The sequence below is a fragment of the Leuciscus leuciscus genome (assembly GCF_965113295.1).
Source record: "Leuciscus leuciscus genome assembly, chromosome: 17".
NCBI lineage: Eukaryota > Metazoa > Chordata > Actinopteri > Cypriniformes > Leuciscidae > Leuciscus > Leuciscus leuciscus.
In genome coordinates this window covers 8086034-8105353 of record NC_138741.1, presented here as the reverse complement: position 1 = coordinate 8105353, position 19320 = coordinate 8086034, and the positions used below count along the sequence as shown (strand labels likewise).

At 43.2% G+C, this 19320-nt stretch overlaps 1 protein-coding gene and 1 long non-coding RNA gene across 3 annotated transcripts; one reads left to right on the top strand and one right to left on the bottom strand.

The window, feature by feature from the left end:
- Positions 1–136: 136 nt before the first annotated feature.
- On the bottom strand, positions 137–11903 carry LOC309479260 (calpain-1 catalytic subunit-like). Of its 2 annotated transcripts, none has more exons than XM_082143283.1 (13): positions 11752–11903; positions 11224–11468; positions 9729–9801; positions 9448–9566; positions 9228–9361; positions 8396–8570; positions 8053–8127; positions 7209–7294; positions 1630–1704; positions 1386–1546; positions 993–1156; positions 883–894; positions 137–757 (listed from the first exon to the last, which is right to left on the bottom strand). In XM_082143283.1, the coding sequence occupies exons 2-13, from the start codon at positions 11458–11460 to the stop codon at positions 524–526; spliced, it is 1545 nt and encodes a 514-aa protein (XP_081999409.1). In that variant the 5' UTR covers positions 11461–11468; positions 11752–11903; the 3' UTR covers positions 137–523. The 2 variants fall into 2 exon arrangements, with proteins under 2 accessions (XP_081999409.1, XP_081999408.1); XM_082143282.1 differs by having other exon boundaries at positions 11732–11886.
- LOC309479313 lies at positions 1796–7202 on the top strand. Its single transcript, XR_014199184.1, has 3 exons — positions 1796–2575; positions 3224–4621; positions 5417–7202. It is a non-coding gene; the product is annotated as an uncharacterized lncRNA (long non-coding RNA).
- Positions 11904–19320: the final 7417 nt, after the last annotated feature.

The following is a 19320-nucleotide window of genomic DNA, read 5'->3' as shown; positions in this document are numbered from 1 at the left end:
TAAATAATAGTTTTATGGATTTGGAGCAGTTTAGCTGGAAAAACTCGACGCAGCCGCACTAGCGGTCAATCAGTCATATTGCATAGCAAATATTAAAATTGTAATCAGACATTTGAAATAATATATGGTAAAATAATTATTTTAAAAACATTGTTTATTTTTTTTGTATTTGATCTTTTGTGACACTTCAGTCTATACGATTAATTTTGACGACATGATGGGCACTCACTGAAATGGCATTAACAAGGTGTCATTATGTTACTGACTGACCTGACCCAATCACAACGTTACAACATGACAGAAAATCAAAAACCTTACACATAAACAACAATAAATGTGACTAATAACATTAATTTCACAGCTCACAAATTCAGATATTACATGAAATAACAATAGTTTAAGAGAAACATTAATGCTTGTAAACAACAAAAATATATTCTTGATTTATGAAATAGATGTATGAAACTGTCAGTACTGCAGTTTTGTCTTCTTTTCATTTATCTGGAGTCACTGATAGGTCATTTCATAAATATGTCATCTCAGGTTTCATATTTCTCCTATGGGATTCACTCTTTGAGAAGATGGACAATATGAATTTTGCACACTCTTTAGGATTGAAAGTGGCCGGTACAATGAGATACTCTCCTGGTTCAAGCTTGAAGAATCTCATCACATGTCTTGCCTTGACAAAGTTCCCACTATCTTCAATGGGGCGTTTGCGGTAGAAGAACTTGTCCGGGAGCTTCACATCTTTCATCTAAAGGAGAATTAAATATAAACTTGTATTCAAGCAACCAGTTTATTTAGTAAATATCATGTAATTTATGCATTTTAAAAGCAAAGTTGTACACTTTTGTGCTTGAATTATATATTTTTACTTGCCTCTGGTGGAATCTGTTGAAGTAGAAAATAGAATAGCACACCATTAATAAGTGGAAACCAAAATTACTGTATTTTCTGTGACTCCAATAGAGTTATTTGTTAATACTGACCGCAAAAACATCGAAGCCGATGGCAAAGTTAGAAACTTCACTTCTGTTTCTCTTCTCATGGTTCTGCATGAGGGACACCAGTATGTTTTCAGGGCACTGACCACTACATTCCTTATCAAGATCCTCAATCCTCACCCGAAACTGAGGGTTCATCCAGAAAGAGTCTACAAGACATCCATTGAATCAGACCTTTGAGGTACATGCAGTAGGTACACATAAACATTCACACACACACACACACACACACACACACACACACACACACACACACACACCGTATGGCCCAAAAAGCATGTTGCATGCTGTATCTAATATTTCTATTCATGCATGCTAGTATGTAATTGTATGAAATGCTCACATGCCACTCTCTCTAATTATATATTTATGAGCTACCTTTATTATTGAGGCAGCCACCAGCTGTAGTCCCATCAACCCAGCTGTCTTTGTAACATGTGGAAGTCCATTTGCATTCAGAGGAACTGTCCAGAAAATCAGGACTGAGGCAGCAAATATCAATGTCTTCGAAGTTTTTGGTGAAGTCCTCCATTGACATCCTGCAGTAAAATATGAGTTACTGAAAACATTTGATTCATTAATGCAGCAAGAGATCATATCTGAAACTACAGTCAATGCTCACCAGAACTCTCCGTCATTGGCCAAAGAACGACACCTGGATTGCTCCTCCTTACTCACTTTGTTCCACAATGATGACCTAAAGTTATGCAAAAGCATATATTAAAATATTACATGGGGTTATGCTCACTGAGAAACTAACAGCAGCAAATAACAGATTTGTTCGTTGAAGTAACTCATGCAAATTAAAAATCAACGGCACTTGACAACCTCCAGCGATTTAATCTATGTTAGTGTGAACATTCCTTAACAAGACTAGACAAGATTTTAAACTAAAAACAGAAAACGTTTTGGACGTTTATTTACACGACAACAGCGTTTTGGGGGCCTGTGCAAGTTTTTGAAAACGATAATGTTATAATTTCTGTATAAAGTACAAACGATTTGTGAAAACGTGACATCATGCACATGTGTATTATGTTCAGTCTATAGGTGTGTAGTGTTTCTTTACAAAGTGACAGCGCCAATGCACTGGCCTGGCATGAATAATACAGCGCTTTTAATCATTTTTGCGGATCCGTGTGAATGGTAATACTTTTGACAACATTGTCGTCTGTACGCAAAAAACGCAACGTAAAACCTTACATTTTTAGTACATTGTCGTTTAAACGTACCCTAAGATTCAAAAAGGCCTGCACACTCTAACAATGAAGGAAAACGTCTCGGTTACTAATGTAACCCTCGTTCCCCTCGGAAAACGCCACGGTTGCTGCCACATCCAGCGCCCTACGCAGACTCTCAGACCCCCAACTGGCTGGGGCGGAAGACCTGCGTAGAGGGAGTTCAGCTGCTGTTTCGTTATACCCCATTCAGTGAAACTCTTGGATAACACTGGGAAAGTGTGCCTTTCAAGAGGAGAGGGATGCTGCGGAAGTCACATCCTGCCAGATGTGGAGAATGCGCATATGGACTGGCCAAAGGGGCAGTGCAACATATGGAATGTCACTGGGGTGGCTCCAGCCTGAGAAGGGGGAGGCAGCACCGGACAGTGACGGCAGAGCGGACTCTACCAAGGGAAAGACACGGGCTCACCGCAGGGAGCTGGTCGTGGAAGAATACGCATATGGGATCGCCGCAGGGATCACCACATATGGAACCCAGCCTAGCACAAGTTACACAAGCATACGAGCACTAGGTCTGGAGTCGGACACTCCGCAACGTCCGACTGCCGAAGGGGTGCGGAGGAACTCACAGGGTTCGCCTAAGTGGGGAACTCAACTGGAGCAAAAAGCGCATGTATCCGTTCCAGTGGAAGGGAGTGGCGCAGCAAGCCGACACTAGAGAGGTAACTTTGGTGTTACCGGCTGGTTGAAGCGAGCACACAGGAAGAAACCGGCTAAACACGTAGGCTATAAAACCTAGCGAACGTGTTAGGTGTCGCCCAGCCCGCAGCTCTACAGATGTCTGTCAGCGAGGTGCCGTGTGCCAGCGCCCAAGAAGAAGCGACACCCCTAGTGGAGTGGGCTTTCAACCCAGGTGGGCAGGGCATGTCTTCGTAAGCCAAGGCGATGGCATCCACTATCCAGTGGGCCATCCTCTGCTTGGAGACAGCCTTTCCCTTCTGCTGGCCTCCGTAACAGACGAAGAGCTGATCTGAGGTCCTGAGACTTTGCGTTCTGTCCACGTACAGACACAGAGCGCGAACGGGACAGAGAAAAGCCAGGGCTGGGTCTGCCTCCTCCGAAGGCAGCGCTTGCAGGTTCACCACCTGTTCCCGCAAGGGAGTGGTAGGAACTTTGGGCACGTATCCGGGCCGGGGTCTCAGGATCACATGAGAGTTATCTGGGCCGAATTCTAGGCACGATTTGTCGACCGAAAATGCATGCAGGTCCCCTACCCTCTTGATGGAGGCCAATGCAAGCAGGAGAACTGTCTTACAGGACAGGATTTTTAACTCAGCTGATTGCAAGGGCTCAAAGGGTGGTCTCTGAAGTGCCGAAAGGACCAGAGACAAATCCCAAGGGTATAGAGTGGGCGAGGCGGATTTAGTCTCCTCGCCCTCCTCAGTAACCTGGCGATCATGTCGTGCTTTCCCAATGACTTACCTTCAACTGCATCGTGATGTGCGACAATCGCGGCAACATACACTTTAAGGGTGGAGGGAGACAGCCTTCGCTCCAGCCCTTCTTGCAGGAAGGAAAGCACGGCTCTGATCGAGCAATATCGGGGGTTCTCCTCATGATAAGAACACCAGTCAACAAACAGGTTCCACTTCAACGCATAGAGGCGCCTCGTAGAGGGGGCTCTAGCGGAAGTGATGGTGTCAACTACCGCGGGGGGTAGGTCACCTAGAACCTCCGCGTCCCATCCAGGGACCAGACATGGAGTTTCCAGAGGTCTGGACATGGGTGCCATAGGGTGCCCCGTCTCTTAGAGACCAGGTCCTCTCTCAGAGGAATGGGCCAGGGAGGGGCTGTCACGAGGAGCACTAGTTCCGGGCACCAGGTCCGGTTGGGCCAATACGGCGCAACTAGCAAGACCTGCTCCTCGTCCTCCCTGACTTTGCACAAGGTCTGTGCAAGAAGGCTCACTGGGGGAAACGCATACTTGCATAGGCCCCGGGGCCAGCTGTGTGCCAGAGCACACATTTCTGTGAATAGAACAACTGGCAGTGAGACGTGTCCGGGCGGCAAACAGATCTACCTGTGAGGTCCAGAAGCACCTGAAAATCAGCTGGACCACCTGGGGATGGAGTCGCCATTCTCCCGGTAGCACCTGCTGCTGTGAGAGCTTGTTGGCTGCACGGTTGAGCAGGCCCGGAATGTAAACGGCACGAAGCAACCTCAGATGCTTCTGACTCCAGAGGAGGAGATGGTGGGTGAGTTGTGACGTGGTGGGAGCGTAGACCACCTTGGCGGTTGATGTACGCAATGGTCGCAGTGCTGTCCGTACGGACCAGTACATGCTTGCCTAGTAGCGGCGTTTTGAAGCGGCTCAGCACAAGATGTACTGCTAACAACTCGAGGCAGTTGATGTGCCAATGCAGTTGAGGCCCCGTCCACAGACCTGAAGCTGCATGCCCATTGTACGTGGCCCCCCAGCTGGTGGCAGAGGCATCCGTGGAGACCACAGAATGCCTGGACACTTGTTCTAGGGGAACACCTGCCCGCAGGAACGAAGGGTCTGACCACAAGCTAAGAGTTTGGCGACAGTGCGGAGTCACTTGGACCTGGCACGAGCCGCTCTGCCACGCCCATCTCGGGACTCGATCGTGGAGCCAGTGTTGGAGCGGCCTCATATGAAGCAAATCGAGCAGCGTTACCGCAGCTGCAGATGCCATATGCTCTTGGAGCCTCTGAAAAAGTTTCAGTGGTGTCGCTGTTCTGCGTCTGAGCGTGCTCAAGCAGCTCAACACTGACTGGACACGGGCCTCTGTGAGGCGCGCTGTCATGTTGATCGAGTCCAACTCCATACCGAGAAAAGAGATCCTCTGCCCGGGGGTGAGTTTGCTCTTTTCCCAGTTGACCCTAAGCCCTAGGTGGCTGAGGTGACTGAGCACCATGTCCCTGTGTTCGCACAACTGCTCTCTCGACTGGGCCAGAATGAGCCAGTCGTTGAGGTAGTTGAGAATGCGAACACCACGCTCGCACATGGGAGCAATGGCCGCCTCCGCGAATTTCTAGAAGACGCGGGGGACAGGGCCAGCCCGACTTTTTACTGATTTGCCCGTCCCTCGAACGCAAAGCGAAGAAACGGTCTGTGTCGAGAGAGAATCGAGATATGAAAGTATATGACATAATCGCATAGCCGAGTCTGATGGTACGGATGAGCCAGCGAGACGGGCTGGGAAGCGCTAGCCAGGCTGCCAGACACCGTACAAGCGGGACCAACGGGGCACGACAGATGTACCCGAGGTGGGGCAGCGCGGCCGAATGCAGGGACCCGACTCGGACGGCATAGCGGCCCAAAGTGGGGTCTGAGTGTGCAACACTAACCTGACTCCACCGATCGGCAGGGGATGAGTGAGATGGCATAGGCGCGGCCTCGAGCTCATCAGGCTACAGCTGGCGAAGCAAGAGGGAGCAGAGGGTGGCAAGGCATAGCGTTGCACACCGCCAACCTCGATCTCTTGGGACCCAGAGATAAATAAGCTGCTTTTGCTGAGAATGTGGTACCGCTGGCTGAGACGCCAGTGGCGGAACAGTATGATTCAACAAAAGTTCTCTGCCCGGCCCTCCTCCGGGGAAGAGTAGCTGACTCTGGGTCGCCCGTCTCAGGGCTGCTTGACTCAGGGAGCACATTGTGGCAAGCTTTTGGTTACCTCAGCCTGCTTTTGAACTGCGGAGAACCGCTGGGCACAGTCTCCAACAGTGTCGCCGAAAGGCCACCGTGTGAGATGGAAGCATCGAGAAAGCGAACTTTGGCGATGTCTCACAACTCTGCAAGGTTTAGCCAGGGGGCGCTTCTGGACCACTAGGGTGGACATCATCCGGCCGAGGGCCAGCGCTGTGACTTTAACACGGTCAGTCCCACTGCCGCCCCACCATTGAGGGTAGTGAGAGAGGAAAAAGTTTCTGCAGCTTTTGGCACATTTGGCTTGCCATATTGCCACCAAAATGCTTCCATACTGCAAAAAGTTTTTCATACACATCCGGGAAGGCACGGGGGTGGGGCAAGGCGATTATGCGTCGCACTGCGCCCCCAGTGTAATCCGGGAAAGCATGGCTGTCAAGTCTGAATCTGATTCAGCATGAGTATGCACACCATTATAGTGGGAACTCAGCATCGTCTTCATTTCCAGAGCGTAACAGTCCTCTCTCTGATCGACGTCAAATCCTCCCCTGGAGCACCGAATGAAATGCTAGGTCCATCATGAGAATGACCAGCATCCCATCCAGAAGCTGCCAGGCATGCGAGACAGTGATTGTGGCCGTCAATTCGACGGCACACAGCACGCTGATCGCTCAACATTAATGAAAAAGGCAAGAAGAACAACGTGCTGACGTGGTCACGTTCTCATAAGAGAATAACCACCCACAAACAGAGTCTCAATATGTTTGCGATGCGATAGAGGAGTGAGGGGCCCACACAGATTGGTGTGGGCCCTCACTATAATCCTCCGGTCACCCTGGCTATACGCAGAAATAGCCCTTTTCTGGAGCACCAGAAGAAGAACTAGATTGGGGCATAGACGAGAGGACTCCACCTCGTTAAGGCACTTGAGTCTCGACCATGCACAACCCGTGACAACCCGCGCTGTCAGCCGGCAGCTCGACGGCACACGGCACGCTGATCACTTAAACCTTAATGAGAAAGGCAAGACAAACAACGTGCCGACGTGGTTATGCAGTGAAGCAGTGCAGGAGCCATCTTAACATAAGGTTTTGGTTTTTCTTCAGATATTCAAGGAATTACCCCATCTTGATTGAAATTGAAAAAAATTACTACAAAATTACTTTTAAAGATTTACAGTTTGAAAGCTAACAAGCTAATAACTTAATACAACTCTCAAACCTCATTAAGACTTTTTATTTATTTATTTATACTTAATATAATAGTCATGAATCATCTAGTGGTACAAACAAAGAGTGACGCTTGATCAGTGTTGTGATTAGTGAATCTATAATTTAATTTGACTCTTACTTGTCACTCCAGTCACCGGTCCACTCGCCTTTTCCCCAAGGGTTCAACACTCTCACCAGCTGAACTGGTTTTCCTCGGCATGTTACCTGTAGAATACAACATGACATGACACTTTTAATGAATAAATACAGAATGCCATTTGCCATTTCACCAGGGATATTGTGAAATAACCTATTTACCTCAGGACTAAGGTGGCTAAACACAATGCTTTGAGTTACATAAAGTACAAAACATTATTTCAAGATACTTCTCTTGCAAAATCACAGGCTTGACGTAAGAAATACACAGGAATGAATGCAAACTGAACAAAGGACATACCAAAATGTGGAGCTCATATGCTGAATACATCTGAATGCAATTAGTAAATAAATACTGGTGTACACAATAACAAAAATGGTTAAAATGAGAACAAAGCAAGTATTGTTTAGCTGGTTCTGTTGTGTTTGATCAGGGTTGGGGAGCTGAACTTTGCAGGAAGATAGATCTCCAGGAACAGGATTTGGCACCCCTGTTGTAGTTAAACACTTGTCTTTCTATAAAAAATCAACCTCAGGCTTATTGAACATTTTCCCAGGTGGTTACATGTGATGACAGGTCCCAGAACAGAGCCTTGAGGGCACTCAGGAATTCAACACAAAGTTAAAGTGCAGGAGGTTTTAAAACTAAATGGACTGGAAATGATGCAATGGAAAAAGTGATGCTCCTAGAAAATCTATCTATCTATCTATCTATCTATCTATCTATCTATCTATCTATCTGTATGTCTATCTGTCTGTCTGTATGTCTGTCTGTCTCCCTAATCTGATGGCACTGTGATCTGACATTTGATTCTGTGAAGACTTACCTTGTAAACCTCCGTCACTGTATATGCATGGCCTTGAACAATACCATTGGGTAATACTGTGTTTGCAGATGTTTTCTGATATGGTATGAAAAAAAGACATATTGAATCAATAATGCTGCTTGGTGAAATATGTATCAGGAAACAGGAACAATTGTTTTTTGTACAGCTAATGCTCTACATTGTTCCCTACATCTTACATTTTAGAAATGTTCACTATAGTAATTTGTATTTAATTGAACATTGAAATCTTTAATGCAAAATACTTCAGTGACAGTGTTTTAGATGGATATGGTGATAACATATGTCACGGTAATGAAAGGACAAGCCTGAGGTCACCGCTTACCCCCAGAAAGGTGCCACAGGCCATCAGAGCCTTTGCTTTTGCTGCACGGTTCATCAGGCTCCACAAATCAACAGAAGTTTTTGCTGTTTCAAAGTGCACGTGGATGCCACCAGTGAAGTCCAACAGAGCCTCAGATACAAGACCAGCGTGCATGTCAGCATAGGAGCCGCACACCCTGTAAAAGTAATTCTACATTTCAATACAGTGAACCAACAAGCCTTTAATGATTGATTCTGTTGGATTACTCAAATTGTTGATGATTAAAATAGACCAGGGGTGTCCAATCCTGCTCCTGGAGGGCCACTGTCCTGCAGAGTTCAGCTCCAACCCCAGTTAAACACACCAGCTAATCAAGGTCTTACTAGGCTTACTAGCAACTTCCAAGCAGGGGTGTTGAGGCAAGCTGGAGCTAAACTCTGCAGGACAGTGGCCCTCCAGGACCGGGTTTGGACTGTTATCATTGTGACAATGTCCAATACTTCTATCTGTAAGGCAACTTCAGAACCAGGGTACATACACAACATGAAAAAGGCCAAAACTCTTGTAATTATGGTTAAATAATATTTGGTAGCACTTTATTTACAGTCTTGTTCCCCATGTACATACGTACTTATTATAGCAATTACAATAACAGGGTAATAACTAGGTACTAACCCTGAACCTGCCCCTAAACTTAACCTTTACCCATGTAGTTACCTTACATTACCAGTGCTGTCTTGGGTAAGTACAAGTACACATACTGTAAAATCAAGTGTAACCTAATATTTTTATGTTCAATAAACAAACATGCTTTTATACTATGAAAGAAGAATCATTTTAAGAATAAACCTACTTGGCATAAGCTTTCTCCAGCAAGGCAGGCCAAAACTCATTAGATGTTTTTGAATGAACAAAAATGAGCTTGCCATCGATTGTTGGCAGTTTGTCATCAATGACAACGTCAATCCATTTCCCGAACCTCCAGAACTATAATAAAGCAGAAGGATTAAGGACTGATCATTTGATTTCATAAAATGTATTTAAGTTATTTTGAAAAAGACCAAAGAACTCACTCTAAAGTGAAATATCCCTGCATAATCTTCACCAAATGACTGGCCAACTGGCATGACCTGGTCCATGACATCCTCCTGAAAGGTTAAAGCTCCAACTGAAGCAAGAAACCAGCAGTCTCCTGAGGTAAAAGCACAAACATTAGCAAAAATGTATCTTTCATTGAGTTAACAAAAGGCATTCTGGTCTATATGGAGTGATGCTATTTACTGCATACTGTAGATACAGTATCATTCAAAACCAACACCTACTGGAGTATGTAAATAAACAGATATAAACATACCTAAATAAGATCCTTGGGAATAGTCAAACCTGGAAACCCCCTTAACAATGAGTTGAGGGTCTGCCACTATTTTCTAAAGAGAGAGAATAATTAAATTAATACATTATACAATGAAATTTGCCCTAAGGATTTGGGAACAACTGAAGACATTTACACTTGTATTGTATTTTGAATCTGCTTTCAAGACACTTAAAGGCACAGTACGCCTCTAGAGGTTCCTTTTTCAAAACAATAACAAAGGCGTAGCTTGATGATGCCGTGACTGAACGTGGAATCATGGGAGTTGTCATCTTCACCTCCACATCCGATGGAAAACAATCCGACGGGACTAATGATTTAGCTAATGTGTTAGTTTTATTAACGTTACTGTGGTATGAAGCAGGGCGGGCCGAGGGCCGTGGGACATTTGACCTTGCTGTTTTTGTTAAAGTTACATTCAAAGTTCACCTCCTTTCCTGAACTTAAACTTTGTTACAGTTATGTTTGATCACTTAAATTCCCCTCTTTTTATTTCATTCTAATAAAACAGCCACAAGTGCTGAATTACTTCTCATACAGGTCACTTTATCTGATCAATTTAAATTGTGGGGTAACATAGCGCTGTTTTACAATCTTACTAAAATACATTTGAGTGTGTTGAAAGTTATGTTAAGGTTACTCTGTGCGTTCGCTCGGTGGCTGGTATGAGACACTTGTTGCACATTGCAGTAACTTCGATATTAGAATATCATATTGTTAAAAGCTGGGTGTCTTGTGTTGCTAAATGGCATGCACTTAATTTTTAAATATTTTGTATGAGAAAATGCTGTACTGTTACTACATGCTCTTTCTGATAATGCCATGCTAGCCACTTGACTGAATTACATTGTCTCTGAGGCATGGTGCAAACATGTTACTCGCGGTAAATCAAGAAAACAAGAGATTCAAGCAATAAGACTAATAACCGTGTTGAACTATATAACAATTAGTTTTCTGTCAATAAAAGTATCCAAACAGTTGCTCACCTATCTAATAAAACACATAATATATTAAAGCATAATAATTATTAAACACATAACATAATATACATATAAACAATATATTAAATCGTCTTCTGCCGGTAACATGGATATGTCATTGACAGACGACATAATGACGGGCCGTTACACTGGTTAAAATACCTGATTTCTCTGGATTTAAACACTGTTGGAAACATTTGGGATCTTGCAAGTACACGTCAACAATATATATAACATTGTTTGAGTGGTTTTGGGGCATTTTAATCCAAAAATAGTACATATTGTGCCTTTAAGATGTCTTGCCACAATTGTAAATAAAAATATGTTGGGAAATGCTACAGATAAACCTGTTTTTACAAGCCCTAAGAGACATTTAGCAACAATTGATGATGGCATATATTAAAGTTATTTTAGATCCGTTCAAACAATAATGTCTATATACTCTTCTTGCAAGTTTCTAAAGGTCTGAAGATGGAAAGTCAATACAGGTAACTTACTGATGGCCTCAACCATTTGATTTGTTTCATATCCAATCCAAGTTTCTTCTTTGGGTCAATGGAGCTGCTGTCTAAAGGGAACTTCTCATCAACATATCTAATTTTATTGGTGAAGCAGCTCTTCTTCAACTCCTGGTAGTCCTGATCCAAGAATTTCAAAGGGACTTCAAGAGTGCCCGTTTTGTCTCTTGTGGGCTGTTCATTCCCGGGTATTCTGTTCACACGAGGTGGTGGCATTTTTACAGCTTTAGGATAAAATATAAAGAAAAACAGATAAAAGTGTCACATCTGGCATTGTTTACTGGTGAGATGACACAACACAACACTATGCTATAATATGTTTTGTTTCCAAAGACCTAAAAGAGATAAGATACTCTAGGCTTGTTAGACCAGTTTGGGAGAGAAATCTTGTCCCTTTGAAAGACACATCTTGATAGCTTTTAAGAGACTTACAATATAATTAGAGATTAAACTCTAGTTTAAAAGTTTTTAAAATGATATACTTCACCTTCAAGGATAACAACTCACCTAATTGAGCAGTTTTCTCTTACTAGGTTTGAACGATTCTCTTTGTTCTGCCCTAGGCTCTGGAATTCCGCACTCAGACCGAATGATGTTTTCAGGAAGGGTGTAGAGCAGTGTGTAGGTTTTGTTTTGCTCAGGGACACTATTGCGTAAGGTCCTCCCACCTGTGCAGTTGCGTAACAGTTTCACCATATATAGCCTTTACTCAAAAAAAAAAAAAAAAAACTTATATGCAAATGAACGCGGAAAGCGGTCAAGAACTTAAAATGTCTTTTTAAGATTGTTGCCAAGCCAATTAATGTTTTGACGGAAAGGTTAGTGTGTTAGGTTGGTTGATAAGACCACAGTGGGACACACAATAATGACCATAATTATGAACAGTAACTAATAACATTGTGGCATCGGTCTAACCACAAACTACATAAAACTTAGACTTCATCTATAAAAACACTTAATGTTAGACAGTAACATTCCAATCTTTTTTCTTTCTTTTTTTTTTTTTTTTGGAGGTGGGGCAATTATAATTCAGAAGAATAGAATACTTATTGTTGTGTCCTGCTGTAAAAGCCAAGTAAAGCCCTTATCTATTTAGCTTTTTCTGACATGATAATTTCATTCTAAAAGAACAATGAATCAATACTATAGTCATATAACTGAAACTTTGCCCGAATTACTTTGATGTGGAACATCACACTGATGCCAGACTGAACAGAGAGAACCACAACTTAAAATAAATTGTAAAAGGAAAATAATTCTACAAGCAATACAATAGAATATTGAAACTTTTAGAGGAACAAACAGTTTTATTCGATTAGAGATACCGGTCCAGGAAAACACATGAACCTTTATTAGTTTTGATTTATATATTTTTTTAATAAGTCAAATTCTGATTCATTGGGTAGGCTACTTATCCTAAATATAAGTATGGCGCATTAAAGGGATATCACCCAAAATGAAAATTCTGTCATCATTTTCTCACCCTCTTGTTTTTCCAAACCTGAATGGCTTTCTTTCTTCTGCATCACAATAAGTGTATTGTGATTGTCAAAACATTTTAGTAACTACACAGAATTTTAGGTTTAGTGACAACATGTTACACTGTTTACATGGTACAATTTCAAGTAAGCTACAGTTTTTTATCATTGCTTGACACAAATTTCACGATTTCAATTCAATTCAATTCTTGTGATTTGATTCAATATTGACTCATTTGGATAAATATTAGGTACACAAGATAGGCATTAATTTTTCTCAAGAAAAAAAAATCTCATCTAATGCTGTAAACATACAGAGAGCTGGTAGTATTATTTAAGGTTAAAATAACTAGTTTTTTATTATAATAACAACTTTATTTAATGATATAAGTAAAAATATATTAAATAATATAGTACACATATTTAGCTAAATACTCTCTATCTTTTTCCTAGCCAACTAATGTGCTATTATGGTCATTAAAGGGCTTTCCTGAGGTAGGCTAAATGTTATGTGACATAATTGTTCTCCAGCTGTTTTACTGACCTCTTTCCGCGGTTGAAAAACACTGATTGATTGATATTATGAATATACATTCGGTAAGTTGTACTGTCTCTTTAAACATTGTTCATTCGTGTTTATTAACTAGCTATAGAGATTATGCCGCTAGGGATCTGTCACGTCACATTTACAAGCGCCCAAACGGTATTTATTGTTTGAATTTCGCAATAAAACTGACAGAATTTGAGAGCTGAGATTTTTTTATATCATAAGCAACCTGCTCTGTCTTGTCTGTCGTTCTCCCCGATTTTACTGTGCGTGAGAAAATGGATGTGTGACGTGAGAGTGTGTGAAAAGTGTCATCTCTTCCGTGAGTCTCACAGTGAATGCGTGAGAGTTGGCAGCCCTGCTGAGGGAAGACGTTATCAAAAATCTTTCACTATTGTAAGTTAATGTTAAATAGAGAATTTTTTTTACATTAAAGTAACTTGTACAGTAGACTACTTGTTGGACCTCATTATTGAAACACAAAATAACCAATAAAATCTCAAGCACCAAAAGCAGCCCATACTAATCATCTAAGTTCTCTTTATCTGGAAAGTATGCACTTTTCATTTATTCATACACGGTTGCAAAAACATTTAGGCCTAGTTAAAAATTGTAAGTGTCTTATAAATGTTTTTTTATTTTTTTTTATTTCAAAGACATTCAGCTATTGTACTTTTATATTTTATGCCATCTATGTATCTTCCTGAAAAAAAAAAAAAAAACTTTTATGTTTATCACTTTGAATAGAGGTTGATGATACAGTAGTCTCAGCCTCAGACGTCACGCCCACGGAACGTTGGCTAAACGTCTGATGCATATGGTACACTTAACAGGAAACACTTCAGGAATGTCGAAGTCGTCATCTGATTGGTTGAATTTTATCGGATTTCCGGGGGGCACGAGTGTCGCGTTTATTTTCGGTCCGCCGGGAAACAAATGTCATGACGCCAAAACCCCTCGTGGAAGAAGAAAGCCGTTGTTTTTACAACTGAGACAATGAGCGCTTACCACGATCAACTAAACGCTGTATTTTCAAAAGTATGTGAAGTTCGCGGCTCCATTGATGCAGTAAACTTGCACAAGGTTCTTGAATGAATAATTTATTAGATGCACACCGGTCTGTTATTGTAGGGACATCAACATTATATTGTCACGCCCCTAAATATGACGCGGTACAAAACAAACTGTGATTGGTTGTGTTACATGTCAGTCAAACGTCCTCTTGGGCGGTCCTTGGCCAAGAAATGCTGCGATAGAGTCCAGACCTTCTGCCGTCAGTCTGAAGGGTTGGCTATGCGAGACTAATGATACAGTAATATCCATTGGTGTAGCTACAGTATATATAGAAAATGGGTAAAATTCAACAATTTGAACATGGAGCCACATTATATCTATAGGATTGAACCATATAGGGCCTTTAAAATGAAGATTACAAAAGAAAAGTTTATTAAGAATGAGAATATAGAAAGATATTAAGATATCTTTATTACTTTAAGAGATACAGGCACACAAACTTTGGAAAAATACTATTTATGGCACTCAGTAATGTTCAATTGTGTTGACAGAAAAAAAAAACAAGATACATCTCTAGTTTCAACATTATTTGATCTTCAAAAAATGTGCGACCATTGAAAATGTGTACTAATTTAATCATGGAGCCACATTATATACTGGGACTTAAAATTAACCATATTCTGCCTTAAAAATTAAGAAACCAAAAGAAAAGTGTGTTAAGAATTAGAATCTAAAAGGATATCAAAATATTTTTAATATGAGTTGCAGGCATGCAAACTTTGGCCAAAAATCAAAAGTAGTGCTTTTTCCCATTTTTTAAATCTCACCGTTGGCATAATAAAACAAAGATGGCTAAAGTCAACCGATTTAGCTAAATAGACCTAACAATCTCTGTGTAAAAGTAAAATAATGATGCAGTTCTAAAGTCATTTTAACCCCCTGTAATCTGACTCCAAATCTCAGGTGAAAATTGTCATTTTGACCCATTTTACAAAACTGTAAATTACTCAGTAAATATACATCCATCACATTTAGCCTAATATTTTGGCTTTCTTCTTCATTTACGTTTGTCTTTCTTCAGAATATTTTAACAAAATCAAAAATTTGAGCCGGGAAAGTTTCTGAAATTTGGTTGATTTTTTTTTTTCACAAAATTACCCAAATGTGTTTGTCTGAGAACCTTTTATACATCTTTTTTACACATTTTAACTGCAGATGCTAAAATGATATGCACTGTGGTGGTACAGTACAAATATTTTGAGTGTCCCTTATTCTGTCCCTTATTTTCCTATAAAGAACGTCTCAGGTTACGACTGTAACCCTAGTTCCCTGAGAAGGGAACAAGACTATGCGTCAATGACGCTTTGGGAACGCTCCTGCGTGATTGCGTCTGAAGCACCTATGTCAACTAGTCCAATGGCGAGAGTGGGCGTCACGGGCGGGTGACATGACGACCAGGAAAGGATAAAGGACATCCAGTTTAGAACCGCGCTAGCTTCGAAAAGGGCCGAAGCAAGTCGATCACAGGGATGTAGGAAGTATGGCAAAGTGACGTATCGTCTCGTTCCCTTCTCAGGGAACTAAGGTTACAGTCATAACCTGAGACGTTCCCTTTCGAGGGAACTTGCGATGCATCAATGACGCTTTGGGAACGAGAATGCCCAACACGCCATACGAACCAGAACCTGTCTGTGTGAATACTGCACAACTAAGACAAGAGCACTTGAGAACCTGGGGAAGCGCCCAGGTCGAAGTTGCAAAACCTTACGAATGTGAGCGGAGAGGACCAGCCTGCCGCATACCACATCCTACAGGGATATCTACATATAATAAGGCTTCTAAGCCGCCATACCCCTGTCCTGGTCTAAAAGCACCACAGAGGAAACAACCAAAGGTCCCCCCCCCTCAGGGAAATACCACCAAAAAGGGACATGTAGGCACTAAGGCCGCCACGTACACCTTCAGTGTAGAAGGGGATAACCCTGCGGAAAAACAAACCAGCATTAACTCCAGCACTGTACCAATCGGGCAGTAACTGGGCCCCACTGTCCACAGACCCGCAATATGAAGGGGAAACCCATCACTAAATACATAAAGTTTCCTCGTGGAGGGAGCTCTGGAGTGAAATATGGTCTCCACAACCTCAGTTGAGAGACCAAAGTCAATGAGTTGGGCCCCCTCAGAGGCCAAACCCACAGGTTCCAAATCTCCGGGCTGGGGTGAAGGGTCACCCCTCCCACTTTAAACCGAAGGTCCCTCCTGACTGGAATCTCCAAGGGAGAGCCATCGAGGAAAGACACCAGGTCCGAGAACCAGTCAGCCCAGCCAGTACGGTTCTACTAGTAGTAGACTTATTCCGTCCCGGCGGACCTTCTCCAGAACTCCTGGGAGCAGAGTAATCGGGGAAAGATGTACAGACGTAGCCTCGGCCATGTCCATACCACAATGTCCAGCCCCAAGGGAGCTGGGTGTGTGAGGGAGAACCAAAGTGGACTGTGCGTCGTATCCTGAGAAGAGATCCACTTGTGCCTGGCCATGAACCCCCCAAATGTGCTCCACCACCTCGGTGTGGAGCCTCTATTCCCCGGGCCTCAGCTCCTGCCTCAACAGGATGTCTGCTCCTACATAGTTATGAAAGAGACCACTGATGTGTTGTCTGTACGGACAAGCACATGATGGTCCCTCAGGTCTGAGAGGAATGTCTCAATGCATTGAAGACTGCCATCATCTCCAGGCAATTTATGTGCCAAAAAGATGATGACTCCTCCACAGGCCCTGGGATGAGCGGCCTCCCATTACCACTCCCCAGCCGGTGAGGGAAGCATCTGTCGAGATAGCAACTCGATGGCAAAGAGCTCCCAACACCGGAACCTGGGAAAGGAACCAGTATTTCCTCCATTTAACCAAGGCGCGGAGACACTGCCGCGTGATCTTGATCGTACGAAGTGAGTTTCCCCTCGGGGAGAACCCTCTGGTTCTGAGCCAGCACTGCAAGGGTCTCATGTACAGTAGGCCAAAGGGTATCACAATGGACCTGCTGCCATGAGGCCCAACAGTTTCTCGAAAACTTTTTCAAAGTGCGTGACTGCTCATGCGGGATAGGAACCAGTATTTCCTCCATATAACCAAGGCGCGGAGACACCGCCGCGTGATCTTGATCGTACGAAGTGGGTTTCACCTCGGGGAGAACCCTCTGGTTCTGAGCCACCATTGCAAAGGTCTCATATACAGTAGCCCAAAGGGTATCACATTGGACGCTGCTGCCGTGAGGCCCAACAGTTTCTCGAACTGTTTCACAGTGCGTGACTGGCCTAGCTTCAACTCTTTTGTGGCTGTGAGGATAACAGCTACACGAACGGGCGAAGTGTGGCTCGCATTGTGACTGAATCCCATACCACACCAAGGAAAGTGGTTCTCTGTAGTGGAGAAAGCACACTCTTTTTGGCATTGAGTCTCACCCCAATTTCTTCATCTGAGCGAGGACGACATATCGATGCCGAACCACTAACTGCTCTGATTCCGCCAGAATCAGTCAGTCATCGATGTAGTTCAGAACGCGTAGCCCTGCAGCCTGGCGGGGCCAGAGCTGCATCTACGCACTTCGTGAACGGGCAGGGTGATAGAGTTAGACCGAATGGAAGCACGATAATGATATTCTTTGCCCCCAAAAGAAAACCTCAGGAACTTCCTTTGTTGAGGGAGGATGGAAGTAAGCACCTTTTTAAATCTATTGTGACAATCCAGTCCTCAGATCTGATAAGAGTCACGATTTGTTTGAGTGTGAGCATATAGAACTTGAGTTTCATGACTGCACGATACAACAGATGAAGATCTAAAATGGGAACGCAACCCCCCATCCTTTTTCGGAACAATAAAGTAGCGGCTGTAAAACCCCGATTCTCTGTCGGGCGAGTACACCTGCTCTATAGCTCCCTTCGCTAATAGAGACTCTACTTCTTGCTCCATTACCAGAGCCTGCTCGAGATGTACTAACGCGAGTAGCACCCCGTTGTAAAGAGGTGGAGGAGAACGAAACTGGATTCTGTAACCTCTCTCTATTATCTGCAGGACCCATGGAGATATATTCGGCAGATTCTTCCACTCTGTCAGAAAATCTACTAAGGGTACCAGTCTCTCGAGACTGGCCTCTGGTGTTATTGTAACAGCCACTTCGGTGACCTGAAGCATCCTGGCAGGAAACAACCGAACTGACTCTTTTTGAACCCCCCTCAGAGGGTGCGAGTTTGACACAGTGTCGTGGTGACACTGAGCCATGTGCTCGCTGGAGACCGCTGCGCCTCGAGGCACCAAGGGTGGCGGGGTTGGCAGAACGGCCTCCTGAGGGCACCGAGGTGGGGCGGGCACCGTATACTGAGGTGTACACCGCTCCACCCCGGTCGGGGTTGCCCTCAGAGGTCTGACACCAGTGGCATCAGGACCTTGGCCGAAACCTTTTTCACAGAAAAACAGTCCTCAGATCCATCTTCTGCTTTAAAGGCTTCTGTTGAGAATGCCATTCCGGTCCCCAATCTTTCTGAGGGGGAGCACAGGAAATTACACTCTGCCCGTACAATGAGTTTGTTAATGCCTAGGGCTGCTCCGCCCAGCAGCCCCATTTACAAAGTTATAAACTCCAAACTCATTGTACACAGGAGATTGAGATGTAGAATCTTCAATTCCCTTAACTCGATGCTCAGCGCATCCATCTCCTCGGAGGTGGACAGCTGTAGCACCAAATTATACCATTTAATTCCTCAAAATTAAATGTAGTAAAAGATCAACCAGACAAGTTAACACGGTCTGGATGAATTACTGAACATATACATGAATCTAACTAATGAAAGTCAGATAAGTAAATTTAAATGCAGCCCACTTATTTAATTCCTCAGAATCAAACAGCAAAAAATCAACCAGACAAGTTAAAATAGTCTGGATGAAAGGCTGAATATATATTTATATATATAGGATAATATATAAAAAATTGTTTCAACATACAATAAAAGAATCATAAATTCATAGCTTGCAATACACTATGTA

Excerpts from the sequence above, each read along its gene's own strand:
- LOC309479260 (XM_082143283.1), bottom strand. The coding sequence starts at position 11,460 with ATGCCACCACCTCGTGTGAACAGAATACCCGGGAATGAACAGCCCACA. Across the intron at positions 9,567-9,728 it reads TTCCCAAGGATCTTATTTAG|GAGACTGCTGGTTTCTTGCT; the intron begins GTATGTTTATAT and ends CTTTTACCTCAG. Across the intron at positions 9,362-9,447 it reads CAGGGATATTTCACTTTAGA|TTCTGGAGGTTCGGGAAATG; the intron begins GTGAGTTCTTTG and ends GCTTTATTATAG.